Source organism: Taudactylus pleione, unplaced genomic scaffold (genome assembly GCF_031769625.1).
Source record: "Taudactylus pleione unplaced genomic scaffold, aTauple2 ptg000006l, whole genome shotgun sequence".
In the NCBI taxonomy this organism is placed as follows: Eukaryota; Metazoa; Chordata; class Amphibia; order Anura; family Myobatrachidae; genus Taudactylus; species Taudactylus pleione.
The window spans coordinates 27,768,110-27,789,100 of record NW_028284409.1 but is presented as its reverse complement, the minus strand read 5'-3'; the positions used below and the strand labels follow the sequence as shown (position 1 = coordinate 27,789,100).

The 20,991-nt window shown below is 42.9% G+C and overlaps 1 protein-coding gene across 1 annotated transcript in view; it reads left to right on the top strand.

Annotated features, from left to right (window-relative positions):
- The window catches only part of PLG (plasminogen), a 176,171-nt gene that overhangs the window by 143,259 nt on the left and 11,921 nt on the right, over positions 1-20,991 (top strand). The window contains exon 17 of the mRNA XM_088451795.1: positions 8,788-8,894. Coding sequence (XP_088307921.1) covers positions 8,788-8,894 — 107 coding nt within the window. The remainder of the gene's footprint in view (positions 1-8,787; positions 8,895-20,991) is intronic.

The following is a 20,991-nucleotide window of genomic DNA, read 5'->3' as shown; positions in this document are numbered from 1 at the left end:
TGTGTTTCTTTTTCTTTAATAAAGCTTGAAGGCTAATGTATTTAACTTGTTATCAACTTGTTGTGACTAGTCTGACACTCTGCTTTAACTTATTTCCTCTCCAATCAGGTCTCTTCTCTCCCCCATGCCTTTCCTTCATTGGTTCTCTGCATACAGATCCTCTACTCACCTGAACTTACACGCTGGTAGTTTAAAAGTCTGTCCTTACTATAGGTGTCCATGCTCTATATAAATCAGAAGTAAAATAGCTAGAACAGCAGCCTTGTTCCACTGACGTTATGATTTCTCCCATTTTATTCACTTTGAATGTCTAAGTGACACTAAAAGTTACTGGAATTGCATTTTGAATTTAAATGTCAATCTTCATATGTTTTAACTTGTATATCAAGTTATCAATTAATTATATCTAACTAACTTTCACCAACTGCCTTTTTGTCTTGATTTACTAATCATCATATCAATTAGGGTATATGAACGTAAATATAATTGGGTTATTTTAATTTAATAGAATGGGGCAGGGAACAATAATAAACAAATCGGTATGACTATAATTATCTTATTATCACATTGTTACCTGCTGGCAGGAAATTGGGAGATAATAAGATGAGTTACTGTCACGACTGGCTGTGTGGAACCCCTGCTGAGGGGATGAAAGCTGAAGTCCTGGCTGAGGAAGCAATCGGAGGCATGGGGCCTGTATGTAAGATCTCCTCATCCACGAATACCGGGCGTTGAAGAGACCTGACCAATGGTGCAAAGTCTAACCAGCTGGGAGGTGTTCACCAGTGATCCCTTCAAGCGGGATATGGGTTTAGCTGCACCCAGCTGGCTGGTCGCAGTCCTTTGGTCAGGTGTCTGGTACCCACGGGAATAGAGAGGTTACTAAAGTGGCCCTAGAGAACTACTTCTGTAAGAAGTAAATGGCACCAATGAGGAGACTGCAACTTATACTCTGACAAAGGTCTTTTGACCCACAATTTCGCCGAGAGATGGCACTTGAAATAGTACACCAGAGTTGCGTCAGGAGGTGGTGCTAATGATGCGCACCAGTGTGTCCAGATGCACAAATGTGCACCAAGGGGCACTTGATGGGTACGCAGGTAATGATGTAAATACACTCAGTTGCACAACGGATAGGCACTTGCTAGTACACAGGCGAGATGTTTAGGACACTCTGTTGCACAATGGATAGGCACTTGTTTGTACACAGGCGAGATGCTTAGGACGCACTGTTGGAAAAGGAGTTGGTACTTGAATCAGCACACAGGCAAGATGTTTGGATGCTCTGTTGCTTAATGAGTTGGTATCTGTCAGCACACAGGCAAGATGTTAGGACGCTCTGTTGCACCAGAAATAGATGTTTGTAGACACAAGGATCCCACGAGGAGGGAACCTGGAACGAGGTAATGGCAGTAAACACTGGATAGCGACAACATTGCACAGGCAACTACCTTCTGTCCGGAGGCAGGCTTTATACCCTAAGTTAGCAGATCATAGGTAGACAGCATCAGCTGTCCACCACCATGCTACCATTGGGTAAAGGGTAGTCAGGTGATGTGAAGTGACATGGCTGAGTCCATGATGGTGACCACAGTAACCAAGGCATGGCGCAGCACACGGATGTCCACATGGCTCTAAGAATAATGCTCAGCGCATCACCCGCCACTACACCAGGCGTCTGACCACCCGAGGGATCAGGGGAAGCCGGCACTATGGAGAGTAACGGCCGATCCTAGGCCGCAACCTGACAGTTACAAAATAGTGATTCAGGCAATGGATAGGAATATTCTACATCTTTGTCTTCTCTGAATTATGTATCTCTAAAATGTACAGATGGAAATTTAATAGGTATTGGGAGATGTTATCAAATTAAACAGATCATAAATGTGACTTATATTTCTAATCTATAAAGGTAATTATATCATTGATAAAACAAATTGATATGTGAAATTATCTCCATACATGTCATGACTTCTGGGAACATAAGTGACTTAACAGGAAAGACTTGAAAAGCTGGACACGTACAGCTTAGAGGAGAGAAAGGACTGAGGTGATATAAGATAAATATTTAAATATAGAATTCACAAAGACAGTATTTTTTTTTTTTTTTTTTAAAAAGAGGAATTCTAAATCAAAATTCCAAACTTTTAAATTGGAGGGAAGAAAACAGAGAGATAGTAGAAGTAGGATAACTTTTTAACAGAATGATTGAATATGGATCGATGGAATAACCTGCCAATACTGTTCTGGAGGGGAAATCAACAAGAATAAGAATTCAAGAATACAGGGGAAACCCTCTGTTTGGTTAGGAGTTCTGAAGTCATCATTGTGTTCATTAGGAAACTATTATGAGTAAACTCACTAATGCTTGTCTACTTATCACCATACTATACCGCTCCCTCCTCAAGCTCCTCACGTCCCTTATGCTTTGTCCTCAACCACTATTGTCTCAATTTCCTATCTCAGTCCCATGATAAAACACTTTATCAGTTTGCTCCACCTGTCCCTTACACTCATTTCCCTCCATCCCTATAATCTCGGTTTATTTCCTTACCAAAAATGATGGCCCTCTCTACCTGCTGTCTTCTTGAGCAGGTTTCCTATGTTCTAGTTGAGTCTTCGGCGAAGTGTAGTTGCTTTTTCTGTTATCTCACCCAGGGCTCTATTTATTAACATTATTTTTACTAAAATAAAGTGAAAAAGGGTGTTTTCACACCCATTTCACATTATTTTAGTATCACCTACAGTTATTACAGGGCAATTGGAGTAGAATTCATAAAATTCTACTGCAAACCCCTAAGTATCACTTATTTTTAGCATAAAAATTGTAATTGGAAATGTGATCCGACCAAAGTTACTAAAAATAAATTGTAAAAATATACCGGGGAAAGCCCTGTGATAATAACGCCACCTGGAGGTGGCGTTATCCAGGGACTCCCCCAGTTACCGGACTCCTGCTCGAGCTCTAACAGGCAGAGCAGAGCCCAGAGCCGGCCGAAGTGATCAGCTGTGTGGTCTAAACAGACCGCAAGCTGATCAAAGCTGAAAAAAAAAAAAAAAAACTTACCTGACTCCATGGTCCGTTGATCGGGGCTCCGGTGATGACTCCCCTCCGGTCAGTTGGTCTCACATGGTGCACTGGGGCCCGGTCATCAGATGATCGGGTCCCAGTGCAGTATGGGATATCAGCTGATCGGAGGCATGGAAGACATCACCGAAGCATCGATGACTGCAGGTACAGTCAGGTGCATAAATATTGGGACATTGTCAGAATTGTCATATTTTGGCCTCTGTTCACTACCACAATGGCTTTGAAATGAAACAAACAAGATGTGCTTTAACCGCAGACTTTCAGATTTAATTTGAGGGTAATTACATCCAAATCAGGTGAACGGTGTAGGAATTACAACGGTTTCTATATGTGCCTCCCACTTTTTAAGGGGCCAAAAGTAATGGGACTATCAACTCAAAAGCTATTTCATGGACAGGTGTAGGCTATTCCCTCGTTATTTCATTATCAATTAAGCAGGTAAAAGGTCTGGAGTTGATTCTAGGTGTGACATTTGCATTTGGAATCAGTTGCTGTCGACTCTCAATATGAGATCCAAAGAGCTTTCACTATCAGTGAAGCAAGCCATCATTAGGCTGAGAAATCAAAACAAACCCATCAGAGAGATAGCAAAAACATTAGGTGTGGCCAAATCAACTGCTTGGAACATTCTTAAAAAGAAAGAACGCACCGGAGAGCTCAGTAACACCAAAAGACCCAGAAGACCATGGAAAACAATTGTGGTGGATGACAGAAGAATTATTTCCCTGGTGAAGAAAAACCCCTTCACAACAGTTGGCCAAATCAAGAACACTCTCCAGGAGGTAGGTGTATATGTGTCAAAGTCAACAATCAAGAGAAGACTTCACAAGAGTGAATATAGAGTGTTCACCACAAGATGTAAACCATTGTTGAGCCTCAAAACCAGGAAGACCAGATTAGAGTTTGCCAAACAACATCTAAAAAAAGCCATTACAGTTCTGGAACAACATCCTATGGACAGATGAGACAAAAATCAACTTGTGCCAGAGTGATGGGAAGAGAAGAGTATGGAGAAGGAAAGGAACTGCTCATGATCCAAAACATACCACCTCATCAGTGAAGCATGGTGGTGGTAGTGTCATGGCGTGGGCATGTATGGCTGCCAATGGAACTGGTTCCCTTGTATTTATTGATGATGTGACTGCTGACAATAGCAGCAGAATGAATTCTGAAGTGTTTTGGGCAATATTATATGCTCAAATTCAGTCAAATGCTTTGGACGGAGCTTCACAGTGCAGATGGACAATGACCCGAAGCATACTGCAAAAGCAACCAAAGAGTTTTTTAAGGCTAAAAAGTGGAATGTTATGCAATGGCCAAGTCAATCCCCTGACCTGAATCCGATTGAGCATGCATTTCACTTGATGAAGACAAAACTGAAGGGAAAATGCCCCAAGAACAAGCAGGAACTGAAGACATTTGCAGTAGAGACCTGGCAGAGCATCACCAGGGATGAAACCCAGCATCTGGTGATGTCTATGCATTCCAGACTTCAGGCTATAATTGCCTGCAAAGGATTTGCAACAAAGTATTAAAAAGTGAAAGTTAGATTTAGGATTGTTTAGTTTGTCCCATTACTTTTGGCCCCTTAAAAAGTGGGAGGCACATATAGAAACCGTTGTAATTCCTACACCTGATTTGGATGCAATTACCCTCAAATTAAATCTGAAAATCTGCAGTTAAAGCACATCTTGTTTGTCTCATTTCAAAGCCATTGTGGTGGTGAATAGAGGCCAAAATATGAAAATTCAGACAATGTCCCAATATTTATGCACCTAACTGTAAATGCTATTAAGGGAGGGAGGGTTGCGGGGGGGCCCGCAATCGCAGGGGTGGGGCTTAACAATGGGGGCAGGGCTTAGGACCGGGGGAGGTAGCAGCGGTGGCCAGCGCATGCGCAGGCACTTTGTCATGGTATTGTTTGCGAAAATACTGTGACTAGTGTGCGGAGGGGATTCGCAGGGACGGAGCTTTATCGCAAGTCCCTACTGCTGTGTGCTCTCCCAACTGTGATAGTCTGTGTTCCCTCAACAGCACCAGTCTGATTTTCCCCAGCCGCACCGCCCTGCATCTGTGCCTTCTGCAGAGCCACATTGCTGTCTTTCTCTTATCTGTGGCACTCTTTCTTCCTTCATCGGCACCACTCTGTTTTCCTCCCTATCCACACCAATCTGTCTTCCCCAATCCCTACTACCGTGTGGTCTCCGAACTGTGCTAGTCTGTGTTCTCTCATCCGCACCAATCTGTCTTTCTCCATCCGCACTGCTCTGTCTTCCCATGTTCATGCCACCCTACCCCCATCTACGTCGCTGTCCCCAACTGTGCCACTCTGTTTGCCCCCTATCTGCACCACTGTTTTCCACCCATCTACATTACTTTTTTCCTCCACCCCATCCGCACCACTGTTTTTCACCCATCTGCATCACTTTGGCTACCTCCTCCCATCATCTGTACTGCTTAATCTTCTCTCCTCTACAGACCTTTGTGTCTCACCCATCCACGCTGCTGTGTCTCCTCCCCCCATCCACACCACTTTTATATCATCTGCACAGCTCTATTTTCTGCTCAGACCTCTGTTGCATAGACTGCATGTGCGTATTCCAATGAGCACACAATTCTGTGAATTAGCAGCTCCACCATTTTGTGACAGCAATCTCATTCTGTTTAAAAGTGCTGAATCTGCACTTACCTACAGGGTGTGATGGCATGCCATATCTGTATTGTGCAAGGAACACGTCCATTAAGGCATCAGCCTTAATGATCGTCATTTCATTGGTTTTTTAGTTTGAGTAGCACAAATTCAGTAGGTTTTGTGAAATTTCAGATCATGTCTAAGAAGCCTTAATGGGACATGTAAAACCGTAAGGCATTTTGTCTATGGAATTTCAATGCTTTTTTATAAATTTATTAACCATAAGGGTTTTGACGAGCAAACTGGGCCACCTGCAGGGCAGAAAGACAACAAATAGGTACACTAACACGGGTGGAGGAGCAGACAGCACAAAGGAGGTGTTTTAAAGGTGCAGAGGGAGAGACGGCTGTGGGGGGCAGGCTGCAGGTGTGTGGGGCAGTGGCAGCAGTGGAGGTGCGGAGCAGTGGCAGCAACAGGCGTGCACAGAAGCATCAGATAGCGACAGAGGGACTCACTGGTGCTGGGCATGCACCTGAGAAAATCAAATTAATAAGACACAGATGCATGGACATATCAGTGAGATCCATCCATGTATTGTTTTCAAAAATGAATGTGTAATATATATATATAAAAAAAAAATTACGTGCCTCCACAGCACATCCAGCATCGGGCTTTGGAGCCCCAGTGCTGGTTGTGCTAAACACGGGGGACAAACGATGTAGTGGTTCCCTGTATTTAGCACAACCAGCACCAGGCTTATCAGAGGCAGTCTTGGTTGCCAAAATACAGGGAACGAGCTATGTAGGGGTCCTCTCGGAAAAAAATGGAATTTTCCCAGAAATCTGAAGGGGGGGCATTGTGTTTAAGGGGCTACACCTCAAAAGCTGTTAGAGGCACAGAGCTGAAATTTGGCATGGGCTGGTAGAACTGTCGCTCGGTGCTGCATGCCAAATTTCAGGGCAAAAACATAAAAAATGAGTAATTAAAATTTCCAACTGTCAGTATTCTCAGACACTCATTTAGGACCACTTATCTACTGTTCTCTATGGGGGATTTTTGGGAAGGCATAACTCAGGGTAGGGGGCAAATTTATAGCGGGCATTAGCTGCGGCTGGGACCCAGGGGTGTTAGCGGTGCCGGCGGTGCAGGTGGCAGGATCCAGGGGAGGTAGCAGCAGACTGATGCAGGCTCTGATCTGAACGATCTGTGATACCTAAATTTAAATAAACACAGAAGCAGGGACGGTCAGTGAGACCCATCTGCGATTCTGTGTTATTAAAAAAAACCTGTGTAATAAAAAAAAAATGTTGTGGTCCCTCCCCAAAAACAACAACCAGCACCGGGCTTTGGAAAGCCAGTACTGGTTGTGCTAAATATAGGGGACAAATGACGTAGGGGTCCCCCGTATGAAGCACAACCAGTACTGGCTTTCCAAAGCCCGGTGCTGATTGTTTTTTGGGGAGGGCGTCATGCCATTATTTATTTATTTTTTACACAGGTTTTATTTTTTAATTAAACACAGAAGCACAGACGGGTCTCACTGACCCGTCCCTGCTTCTGTGTTTGTTTTTTTTAAACACAGATGCAGGTATTACGGATATTCCAGATCCGAGCCTGCATCTGTGTGCTGCTACCTCCCCGGGGTCCTAACGCCTGCTACACCGCCGCCCACACCGCTAACGCCTGCTACCGTCCCTGGTTCCAGGCCGCAGCTATAGTCCACTAACCCCTACTCCCTCTCCCCCACATCCCACGCTACCGCCCGCAAATGGCAGCCATCTTGCTGCACCCAAGTGAAGCCACAGTGAATACATGTGCTGAAGGCTCCTACTGCGGCTGCACAGGGAATTGAAACTTCCTATTTGTATAATGGCGGATTTGTGAGGTAATAGTTTAAAAACTGTAACTTTCTTAATTACCTGAACCCCAAAAGACCCTATTCTGGAACAATAGCTACCTAATAAAACAAACCCCAAGTTTATATTCGCCCCCTACCCTGAGTTATGCCTTCCCAAAAATCCCCCAGAGAACAGCAGAAAAATTGTCCTAGTTGAGAATGTCAGAAAAAAGTGACAATTGGAGTTTTAGATTACTCCGAAATCCTCATTTTTAATGTTTTTGCCCTGAAATTTTGCATGCAGCACCAAGCGACAGTTCTATCAGTCTGTGCCAAATTTTAGCCCGGTATTTCCAATAGCTTTTGAGGTGTATCCCCTTAAACACCCTTCTCCCTCTTCGGAATTCTCTATTGAGATTTCAGTTTTTTTCTATACAGCCTTAATATAAGGGCACGACCTTATAATATATAAAAAAAAAAAATCGCAAATCCTGCACACTCTAACTCCTCATCAGTGTCTACAGCCCGGCCCGACAGCTGTTTTGGTACCCATCGGTACCTTCTTCCAAGGGCTAGAAGGTACCGACAGGTACCGAAACAGCTGTCGGGCCGGGCCATACACACTAATGCTGCAACGATGGTTCACTGTATATGATGAGTACCAATATGGAATTTTACTGTATTTTAGCACTATTGCACTTTGGCTTTTGTGAATGGACGTTGCTAGCTTTTGAATTTTCTATGGATTCAATAACCAGATGATATAAATAACTTTTTTTGCATTTATACTGGTGTGCTGGTTGTCTGGTGTTCTGGACATTTGCTTCTATCTATCTATATAGAAAACCAGAATCCGGCACTCATGAGATCAGTATGCAACCTTGTCGGGTGCCCTCCACAGTCTGTATCCAAAAATAGACTGCAAATATACTCCACAGGGCGGCACTCCGTATACTCAAAAAACACATAAGCCGTGCTTACTGCAACGTTTCATCGCTTTATTTTGCGCATAGTATTCTATGCTTGACAAAAAGCGCAAAATAAAGCGCTGAAACGTTGCAGTAAGCACGGCTTATGTGTTTTTTGAGTATACGGAGTGCCGCCCTGTGGAGTGTATATATATATATATATATATATATATAATCTATGACATCTAAAACAAAAAACCTGTTGAAGTTATTGAGATATAGAAAAAGAATTAAAAGCTAAATCCTGTTTCTTTTATAGCCCAGTTTTAATAACAGATGAAGTCCTGCCAGCTTGCTTACCACCTCATAATTATGTTGTACCAGATAAGTCTGAATGTTATGTTACTGGATGGGGAGAGACACAAGGTGAGAGAGTCCTCTGTTATCCCATTTACAAATTTACATTTGTTATCGCTAAAGTTTGACTTTCTTATTTCTATATGTTGCGTACAGCTGCTTCTGTGTCCTTCTAGCATGGGCGTAACTACCATAGGTGCAAGGGGTGCAGCTGCTATAGGGCCCAGAGCTGAGGGGTGCCCATTTTCCTTGTTAAAGTTACAAGTATTATATACATTTTTCAACATTGGGTGGTACATAGGGACCCTTACAAACATTTGCTATGGGGCCTTCAAATACCTAGTTATGGCTCTTCTGCATCCCAGATCATGCCGTGCTAAATGCAAGTATAATTAGCTTCAATAATGCAACCAACAACTTATCAAACTGAAAGTGAATGTTTGAGCTGTGACTAGAAAGTTGTTACCTTGGAATCGGTATGTAATACCGACTGTCGGGATGCCTCCTGTCAGAATACAGACAGCGGCATCCCGATAGTTGATATCCCGACAGGGGTCGGATAAGTATACTTACCCTTCCCCCCCTAACCCTAATCCTCACTTCTTGTAGCCTAACCATCCCCACCCCGCACCCTAACCCTACCCGAAAGTGCCTAAACCAAAGTCTCCTCCCTTCGTGCCTAAATCTAACCCCCTGCCTTGGTGCCTAACCCTAACCTGCCCCCCAAGACCTAACCCCGCTATGCTCCCTAAACCTAACCCTCGGCTACGGGGTCCCCTAGACTTGCCTCAATCGTGCTGGCGTCCTTCGGGGACCCGCATCAGTATTAAGATAGACGTCGAAATACCGATGCCTATCTTAACTCCCCTGTTGGTATTGAGACCGGCGGCCGCTCTCATAACTACATGCCATCACCTTGCAGCATCAGGTTAGCTTCAAATATACTGATTTTAAGTGTTTATTTATTATTTATTAAGTTTCTTATATAGCGCAGCATATTCCGTTGCTCTTTTTCTAAAGTGTAGCAGTAATTAGTTATGTCAAGTTCTTGTTTCATTGGCCAGCTGCCTGATAGTGAGTAGTGCTACTTAGCAAACGCAGGATTTTGAAAGGGGGTATGAATTCCTAATTATCTAAACACCCTAAATGTCGCTGTTTAGCACAAAGCACAAAAGATATTATTAACCACATAAAAAGCATTTAGTTACACGCTGTGATCTAAGTACAATTGGTGCAAAAGATGATACATTAACAAGGTACAAACCAATACTTATGCATGCGCACTGGCCCAGTATGCAGTATTTCAATCCTGAATATGTGGTCACCCAAGGATATGGAGGAAATGACTGCCTACTGCCTCAGCTCACAAGCCTATGGCCCTGATTCAGAGCCAGACGCTCTGACCAGAGCGCTCGCTCTGAATCAGTGCCATCCTATTTAAATGTGGAGCGGCCTTTTGGACGCTCGCATAGCTGTGGAACCATCGGGCTTGCGATGAGACCCTGCGGTAGGGTCTCGTGGCCGTAAGCCCTGGAGTGATTTTGGCTCTATCAGAGCCAAAATCACTCCCACTGACATCACTAGTGATGTCAGTGGGGCCGGACCCAGATGGTAGGCGTTCCCATGGGAACGCCTCCTTCTGGCAGCCATGCCCCCGGCATGCCCACCAAAGGGGGTGTGCTGTCAGTCGCCATCAACAGCACGCCCCCTTTGGTGCGAGACCCGGAGCGACAGCTTGGCTGTCGCTGTCCGGGTCTCGCGCATGCGCACGATGGAGCTCCCTCCGTCGTGCGCATGCGCATTGGGGTAACATCGACCTGCTTGCGAGCGTCCTGCGCTCGCGAGCGGGTCTGAATGAGACCCTATATTCGGTACAGGTTTCAGAGACAACAAAGGCACAGAATAACAGATGCTCATTGGTTCTGGCTTCAGGTCACTCCATTCATAGGTTAGTTCATATGGTGTCATCAGAGGTATGGATCAGCTTTCCAACTGCTTCTTTGTGTAGGTTTCCCTCCGAAGAACTAATAAAGAAACACTACACACAGAGATATATTCTAACCTATAATTCATATCTTGTGAATGCCTGCTGCGATCTCCTTGCTGATAGAACCGAAAATCTGCAAATAAACAGTGATTTAGAATGGCACCAAATACAGTCTGCTTATCATGTACTAAATATATGTATTTTACAATAGACTTGATAATGTAGAAAACCTCTAATATTAACCTTAATGCTTAGAGAACCTTTTTATAAGTTTTGGTATGTGTAAGTGTGAGAATATTGCGCAGTTTCGCTAATATGTGTAGTGCATTTATGTGTGTTGTGCTTTGATAAACATCGCAACTGTGCGCTGTGCGTCTTGTATATTTATAGGTTTTATTTAATGTGTAAGTCTATGCATGCATGTAAGTCTATTTGTGTGTTATGTAATTTAGGGTATTTGTGATGGATTAATATATATTTATTATCCATTTCTAACATATTTTAACATTTAAGCATTGCCTGGACTAATTCTAAAAGTGTAAATAGAAGTTTACTTCTAAACAAGGGAAGACCCACAGCTGCATGCTGGTGCCACATAGTCTGGTAGCCTGTGACAGGCTTTGCTTCACTTAATTAGCATGTAGATGTCAGTTCCTATGAAACAAAACAGCGCCGAACAATAGGCACACAACTGCCAATGACTTGTAGATTCCTGACAATGACTTCCAACTTTACATTTAGACCACTTCCTTTGAGCATACTAGTCTCTGTGTATATTTTAATTAATTTGTTACAGACACAAAAACACATTTGTGCTGCAATCAGACTGAGCTGACGCAGAGCACTGTCCAGCTCACTCTTCAACAGACCATCGACGACTAGATTGTTAGATAATTTCCAAGCGATCACAACCAATTATTTGACTTCGACAGGGGGTTTATAGATAGATTGATAGATAGCTTACACAGGATTTAGGATCATTACAGTAAAATATACAACTCAACTTATGACGGGTTATTATTTTAACTTTTACAAAAGTTGAACCACTCAAACTCCTCAGGAGACATTTCTGCATTAATTACTTAACCCATACTTGCCAACTCTTCCTCATTGTCAGGGAGGCTCCCTGAAATAGTAGCAATCTCAATGTCTCCCTGAAGAGACTAGCAATCTCCCTGATTGCATATTACCCCCATTATGAAGCTGTGTTATATACAAAAAACAGAGATATATACATTTAAATTGGTTTATTAGTATAAATTTCCCTGCATTGGTTATAACACACAATGATCCCTATTGGTACATGCATTTTCTGGAAAGTATCAGTGTGTTTACACCAACAGATAGATCTTACTAACTGCTTTGGGGCTCATTTACATTTGGATGTAAATCAATTTTAAGATACACCTCTCAGATGTAGCAGTACACGCCCACTTTACCGCCGCGCTCATAGGTGTTGATATCACAATCTTCCTGAAATGCTTTTTCAAAAGTAGACAAGTATGACTTAACCCCTAATATGCAAAGCATGACATACTGAAACAACATCTGTATGCCATCTTATTACATACTTATGACACACAGTATGACTAACATCACATGAACTAGAATTTGATCACTTGTATACATCTGTGGTCCAATACTAATCAAGAAGTATATATTACATATCTTTTTTAACTCTCATAGGGTTAAGTAATAATACACACACTCACAAGAAGCCATCTTGGTTTCTGTGCCCTGTATAGAAGCATTTAACTTACAGTCACTTATATACGGTCGCGGAACCTTTTGGCGACTTCTAATATCCATATATTGTACGGTAGAGAGTGTATAAGCACAAAAAATATATATTTTAAAGATGTGCGCCGACCCCCGTGTTTTGGATCTCCCCTGGTTTTGGATCTGGATTGGTTTTGCCAAAACCTCACCTCCTTGTTTTGTTTTCGTGTTTTGGTTTTGGTTCTGGATTTATTCTTAAAATAAATAAAAAAAACAGTATTAATAACCTCGATAACATTTATTTCCACTTGTTTGAATTCAATTTTGACCACCTCACAGTTCACAAGGGGACCAGGAAGTGTGCTCTCCAAAAATAAATAAACAAATGACTTAAATAATGCTTTGCAAATCTTCTATAAAGTGGAATTTCCGAACCTGTAGAGAGACATAAAAAAAAACATAGTTAGCTCAAACTGCCATTGTTCCCACTGTCCACTTAACCATATGAGATATATTGTGAACAAGCAGAACTGAGCAGCAAATGCAAAATTTCAGACCTAAGCTTTAAGTATTACGTTGTGCGGCTGCGCCATGCCTGCTTGCTGGCATTTTTTTTCCATCCCAGAAGCGGACCAGGAAGCGTGCTTTCCAAAAATAAATCTTCTGTTCTGTTTCCCAACCTGTAAAGGGACATTAAAAAAACAGAGTTAGTTAGTGGCCTTCAAATTGCCATTGTTCCCACTGTCTTGGACTGGAGCAACATGGCGACTGAATTAGTGTCATAAGGAAGAGGAGGCTGCAAACTGGGTGTCATGTCATGTTATGAGTTGGCCATATGGGGTATGTTGCTGTTAAGGGATCAGGCTGGTTATTCAGTGGACACATTATTATAGTTGTTGTTATTCTGGGTTGCCATCTCCTGAAGGGTGTTTACCAACAGACAGAGACTACCTACCTATCAGCGCAGGCATAGACAGTTCTTGAGGAACAGAACTCTGTTCTCTGGACGGAAGCCAAATAGGTGGGAGCCCCTGTTCCAAGTCAAACATTTGAAGCTCTTATTCTCTCCACATAATCTATGATAGAAGAAAAAAAATGTCATTGGGGACATCTAGCTCCTCTTTCTGTACCCCGCTTACCCTTTTTGGACAGTAAGTCCAGGATGGATGGTTTGGAAGAAGGCCTAGCAACAGATGGAGATGGTCATTATCAAGACCTGGTCCCCCCAGTGGGTGTAGTCTGGGAGGTATTGGTTGGCATGCAGGCAGCGGAATAACAAAGGCCTCCATGTTGTCTGTGCTTAATATTCCGTATTTCATTTTGCCATTCAGGTAGGAATAAACTAGTGGGTTACAGAACACAGTGACAGAATCACTGGATGTCTTAGTGCATTCAGGCCAAATATGATCCATGAATTCCCAGACAGATGAATCCTTTGCTTGTAATAATCTTTCGCTATCTATAACACCCACCTTTACCAGGAATTACCAGACAATTGAAGGCTGTAACTTTGAACTGCTTTATAGAAAACATGCGAATGAAACCTTTCCATACTGCAGAACATGATGGAGAAATCCCTTGAAGTTCAGCACCTAGAGCATCTTTTTTCATGTTCTCTGAGGCCTCTCCTGACTGTGAAGAAAGATTCTCCACACTGTAGTCTTCCATTGTGACTTTTTAATGGTAATTTCAATGTTGTCCACTGGCTGAGATCCATCTCATCTGAGGGTTGTGTTTTCCCCATGCAAATGAGACAATTCACATCCAGAAGGTGACTCTTATGTTTGGCCGTGGTGTCAGTCTCTCTTTTAGCAGAATTAGGCTTTAGTTTTTTACAAAAATTATAAATATAGGCTTTAGTTTTTTAGAGCATATAACTTTATAAGCTATTAGGATAACAATTCTGCTACGTTTAAGATTAAAACAAATAAAAACTTTTTGTAACCCAAAAACTTTAAAAAAAAAAAAGTTTTAATTGCAATATTAATGAAGCCCCTTGCCAGACGGCAGCACAGCACCCCTGTGCAGCTCTGCCGATGACAGGTGTGGCTGACACGCACATAAAAAAATTGTTTATTTATTATTTTGGGCAGAAGCCCCTCGACAGACAGGAGCACAGCACCCCTGCGCAGCTACGCCGATGACAGTGACAGTCAGGTGTAAAATTGATCATAAATTAATTAAAAAACAATTCATTGGTTGCAGCCCCTGGCTGTTAAATTGATCATAAATTAATTAAAAAACAATTCATTGGTTGCAGCCCCTGGCTGTTAAATTGGTCATAAATTAATTTTAAAAAACAATTCATTGGTTGCAGCCCCTGGCATATAGAGGGTAGAATTCTACCGAGTTACTACCTCTTGCTTCAGCTGATGGAAGAGCAAATTTAACTGTACCTGCAGGTCATGCAATCTTTGACAAGCGGTCACCGAATGTCTAAAATGTCCGGATATTTTGCGTGCAACCAAGAGCATCTCCTGCACGGCCCCGTCATTTTTTTTAAAATGTTGTACCACCAAATTAATTGTGTGAGCAAAACATGAGATGTGTTGGAATTCACCCAGATGTAATGCTCTCAATATTGGTGGCATTGTCTGAAATCACAAATCCCGAGGAGAGTCCAAGTGGGGTAAGCCATTTAGCAATGATTTCACTGAGTTTTTCTAAGAGGTTCTCTGCGGTATGCCTCTTAGTGAAACCAGTTATACAAAGAGTAGCCTGCTGTATCAGCTGTCTTTAGGGAGATGTTGCTGTTGTAGGCAATACACCTACCCAGTGGGCTGTCATAGTCATGTAATCCTTAGTTTGCCCTGTCCCACTTGTCCACATATCAGTGGTCAAGTGGACAGTGGGTACAACGGCATTTCTGAGGACAGTAATAAGGTTTTTTGTAATGTCCTTGTAGAGATTTGGATTTGCTCTTCTAGCAAAGTGGAATCTAGAAGGGATCTGGTAGAGAGGACACAGGACCTGAATTAACTGTTGAAAACCCACTGCAGTAATGGCGGATACTGGACGCATATCTAATACCAGCATAGCTGTTATGGAGTCAGTAATCCGCTGTGTAACTGTGTGATTGCTGTCATACTTGTTTGCCCTTGCAAACGATTAACAGTTAATTACTTTTTGGAGGATACGCTACAAGTAGTCTTCCTCCTGGTCCCCTTCTGGGATGAAGATCCACTGACAGCAGCAGCAGCAACAGGCGTAGTCATCAAGGATCCTTCTGAGGAATCACGGATAGGAGAGGAGTCAATCATGTTTGGAATACCAACATTGGATGCAGCAGGACTACTCCCGATGATGAATGAGGATGTTGATGATGCAGGTGTTGGAGATTGAAGGCGCTTGGATCTCACAGAGAGGGAGCAGGTAGGTGACACTGGACTTGTTACATTTTGAGTTTTGGAACTTGGCAATGTACACTTTGATATTTGATGAATGCGCTCCAAGTGACGTATCAAGGAGGAGGTTCCTAGGTGGTTTAGGTCCCTCCCTCTACTCACTCTTGCATGGCAACAGGCACATATGGCTTGACAACAGTTGTCCGGAACGGGATGGAAATAATTCCACACGTGAGAAGTAGATTTTTTTGTCTTTTGTCCCAGCATGACAACAATGGGCTTTGGCTTTTTCAAACCATGGGCAACAGCTGTTGCCTTACTTACACAAAGGACAACCTCGGCATCAACATCCTCATCACCAACACCAACATCATCATCATCCTTAGCACCTTCATCCACCAAAATATCCTCCTCCTCCATGTGCAATTCCACAGAAGCATCCTCAATGACTACGTGTGCAAGATGTTGACTGCCCTTCCCCACATTTACAGAGGGCAGACAAATGTTGGAACTTGGAGGAACCTCCAGTACACTAGTATTTAGGTCGGGCTCACACACTCTCCTTGGGGATTTGTGATTTTGATTTCTCAGGGCACACAGTTGGTTTTTTCCGAAGATGTCTAAACAACTTTCACATTTTTAATTGGACCACCACCACCACTACTACTACAAGCAGAAGGGCTATCAGAATCAGCAGTCTTCTTCATAAAGTAAGAAGGCCAAGGCCTTCTCCTTTCCTTGCCACTTCGTGTAGTGAATGGCATATTGCCAATTTTTTTTTTATCTAAAGTCAAATATCCTTTAAAAAAAATTTTCTTAACTTCAATAAAACCTGCTTTACTATTACTACCATATCAATGGCGTGACTTAAGCCCTGGGGCATGGGCCTTCCTAGAGGTCGAGGAAGTTGACGGCCTTGCACTGCTGCCGGCAGCTACAACATGTGGTTCTTAGCCTTGCTCTCCTGTTATGTGACAGCCCTCCATATTTTTTTTGCAGTCTAGAAGCAGTGTCACAATCACCAATAGTGTAGCCAAGGTGCGATTACAAAATTAACACACGTGCAGTCATGCGCACACACAATAATATTAGAAAAAACGACAAATGAGTTAAGATACCAGCTATTATTAAATGGGAAAATCATTTAAATATATGTTTAGACCCACATGTATGGTCCCAATTATTTTTTTCTATATTCAAAATGTCTAGATGTATCTCTCATATCGAAATGTATATGAAATTATTCTATCGTATTTATCTGACCCCAGACAGATTACACAAAATTTGGCCTTCCCAATCTAGTTTATGTTGGTGTTCTTGTGGTCAAATTGGTGAGATTCTCCATATTTTCTGGAGTTGTCCCTCTGGCTGGAGGTAGAAGTCTTGATTCTGAAGGTTACTGGTTTGCGACTGTCTCTGTCCCTAGCCACTGCTCTTTTACATATATTTCAGGAAGACGTTCCAGTTAACCACAGATATTTTATCGGACATGTACTTATTGCCACTAGGGCAGCCATCGCTCAATTCTGGAAGCAAGATAAACCCCCCCCTTTCTTTGATAAAGAAAAAACGACAAATGATGATTTATATTTTTTGTCAGCTCCAGAAGAACTTGGCCCCAGAGTAACGATTGATCACGACTGGAGTCTGGCAGCACAAGGTTGCAACTTGCGTTGCTGGCTGGATCTTGACCACTAATGGGGTTAAGCCGAAAACCCACCCACACAAACAAGAAAAATATATGACACTTTAATCGTATTTTTTTTTTAAGAACGATTGGAGTCGGGCAGCACAAGGTTGCAAGTGCAACGTGCGTTGCTGGCTGGCTCTTGTGTGCTACTGTGGTTAAGCCTAACACGCATGCACACACATAAAAATATAAAAAGACACTTTTTTTATGGAGTCCAGAACTTGGGCCCAGAGATGGACACAGCACAAGCCCAGGACACAGCAGACAGCCCAGATGGATCACCAGACAGCACAGTGACAGCACAGTGACCAGAGACCAGAATGGATCACCAGTCACCAGCCAAGGACACAGCAGATGGCACTAGTACCTCTCCCAGCCCTACACTACCCATCCTCCCTGTTCACTTTCCATAGCCGGAGTGGAAATGGCGTCCGTCGCGTGGTCCCTTATATACTACATTGATCATAGAGACGAAAGCTCGCGAACCGTGAGATTTCCGTCTCTATGGTTTTGCCTCGGTTTTGAGAACAGAGTAAGGCGGGAACCTCTGAGCCTGCTTGGATTCGACTCGGTTATGCTAAATTTGGGTGGCCTTGGTTCTCTGAGAACCGAACCCGCTCATCTCTAATTATTAAATATTATATATATATATACACACACACACACACACACACACACACACATACATATATATATATACATACATACACACACACGTTTCAATCAGGACGAAAATGTTCCGACATTGAAACTTTTAAAAAGAAAAGTTCAGACAGATACCAACTGTCTCATTTGATGAGACAGTTGCTGTCTCCTGCGTGCACGTATGCAGTTATTACCGGAGCCTGAATGCATTGCATTTTTTTTTATCATCATGTTTTTTAATTAAAGCACTACAATACATTCACAGAATAATATTATTGTCAGAATAACAAAATCTTAGAATTACATCTAGAAATACATATGCAGTATGGTACACTGGAAACTCAATAATAACAACAACCCAATGACCTGTACAATCAAAGGAGATAATAAATGCAGATATTCTTTATTAGATACAATAAAATTATGTTCAATATAACTTTTCATCTAGTTGGTTCTTCTATTACTTGGGAATGGTTAATCTTTGTTTAGTTTTTTTGTTTTACAAAGATCTGTTTCCGATGGCAGACACACTAGTTCTAGTTATTCCTGGAGAGTAAATACCAGCTATAATGAGGACTGAGTATGTATTTGCTGCACTTTAGATATTTACTTGCATTAATAGTAGGATTTTAGTCAGTATGTTATATTACCTTGGTAGTAGTGCCTTAGGCTTACTGCAAGGTCCTGCGCGTATCTACCCAACAATCTGTCAGTTCTACTATTTGTAGCGCTCGAGTGCCCACAAGGCACCAATCTTTTCAGCAATTGCAGCCTTGGCTACAGATTATCTATCTGTTCAACTAATTATTGATTCCAGGGGCATATTTATAATGGGTGCAGGGTGTGTGGTGCACACAGGCCTGTAATGCACACCCTGCACCCATACTTTTCTTTTTATACTTACCTCTTCGATGTCCCACGGAGTAGCCCTACAGAAAACGCCTTGCAGTAGGAAATCACAGGGAAAATGGCAGCCATACCTGGAGTCTACCACTGTTGTAATTTCGCTGACAGCAGCCGGGGAGAGAGGAGGGGGCCCTGGACAGGGAGTGAACACAGGCCCCCTCCTCTCTTAATACGCCCTTCATTGATTCCCTTGTCATCCTCAGCTGCCAATCCTATTCATGTCCTTACTAGACCCATTAATTTCCCTGACTGCTTTAATATACACAGTCCAGTCACATTATTATGACCACCTGCTACATTTGACATAGGCAGCACAAAGCCCATGAAGTACATCAAGTGCCATGCGCTGGCTTGGTGGGTATATGAGGTGTGCGATAGGCCGACGGCATGTTTTTTGCTTCATCGAACGGATGCATGTTGGCGTGTCAGGCGAGAAACATTGGAGCAGTGTCGGACTGGGGCATGAAGGGCCCACCAGGGAATGCAATACTAGGGGCCCAAGCTTAAGGGGTATGGCTATCTACCAGAAGGGGTGTGGTCAGCCAAAACAGATGGACTTGGCCAACCATTAGAGAGGACCGCAAAGAACAGAGCCCATTTATAAAAGAGGGGACGTGGATGTGTCAGCATCACTCACTTTGTCAGGAGGGCTAATCTTCGTGTAGTTTCCATAGAAACAAATCATGCACCCAAGTTCATCAATGACCCTGCTCTACCCCTAGAGGAGAGGGAGGGCCCCTCAGGCTGTGGGGCCCATCGGGGATTTCCCCTGTACCTCTGTGGGCCAGTCCGACCCTGCATTGGAGAACAAACACCCTGCAACCTTTCCTAGAAGAACACAAGCTGGTGGTGGCAGTGTTATGGTCTGGGGAATGTTTTCATGGCATTCTCTGGACTCACTCATCCATGTAGAAGGCACCCTCAACCGATTTGGTTATGAATCCATCCTTGCCGAGCACATACACCCATACATGCTGATTGTCTTCCCTTCCCTGTCACATGGCTAGAAATGTCTGACAGTGCTTGGATGAGCAAGATGTCCAAGTACTTCCCTGGCCCCCTAATTCCCCAGACTTGAACCCAATTGAGCATCTGTGGGACCACCTCCAATCATTGTGTTCGCTCTAAGGATACTCCACCACACACCCTCCAGCAGCTGTGGGATGCACTGCAGTCAGCATGGCTCCAGATACCTGTGCCAACCTTCCAGTACCTTATTGAGTCACTGCCAGCCCGTCTAGCGGCTGTCCATGCTGCACACGGCTGTTAGTTTGGCTATTAGCTGGTGGTCATAATAATGTGACTCGACTGTTTATATTTTGATGCAGTAATGCTACTGCTGATGTGACATCCCCAATATCAGCCATTCTAGTATAATTACTTTGGGATATCACTGGATTGCATACCAAATGGAGATGTGCGCGGACCCCCATGTTTTAGTTTTGGCAAAACCACCCTTAAGTGTTTTAGTTCTTTTCCGTTTTGGATTTCTTTAAAATAGCTAAAATCATGTAACTTGGACCAGTTTACATGCAATCCAAAACCTGAGATTCAGTTTTTAAATCAGATTTCCAAATTTACAGCGAACCCGAGCGAGAACTCTGTTCTACTTGGAACCCGAAAGTGAACCAAGCTGGGACTTTATTCGACTCGGAACACCAAAGTTTTGGTCTGTTTAGTTTTCAGCAAAACCGAACCTGCACAAATCTTGTAACAGCAATGGAATACATGTCATGTGATTTACAGCTGAGTGATGTCAATTCAGAGGTTGTATCCCAGTTGTTGGTAGATAGGATTATGGCAACATAAATTACACAATCACTCTTCCTGATTTGGGTGTTCTGTGACTGAGCAGCCATCGCATGTGTTATTGGA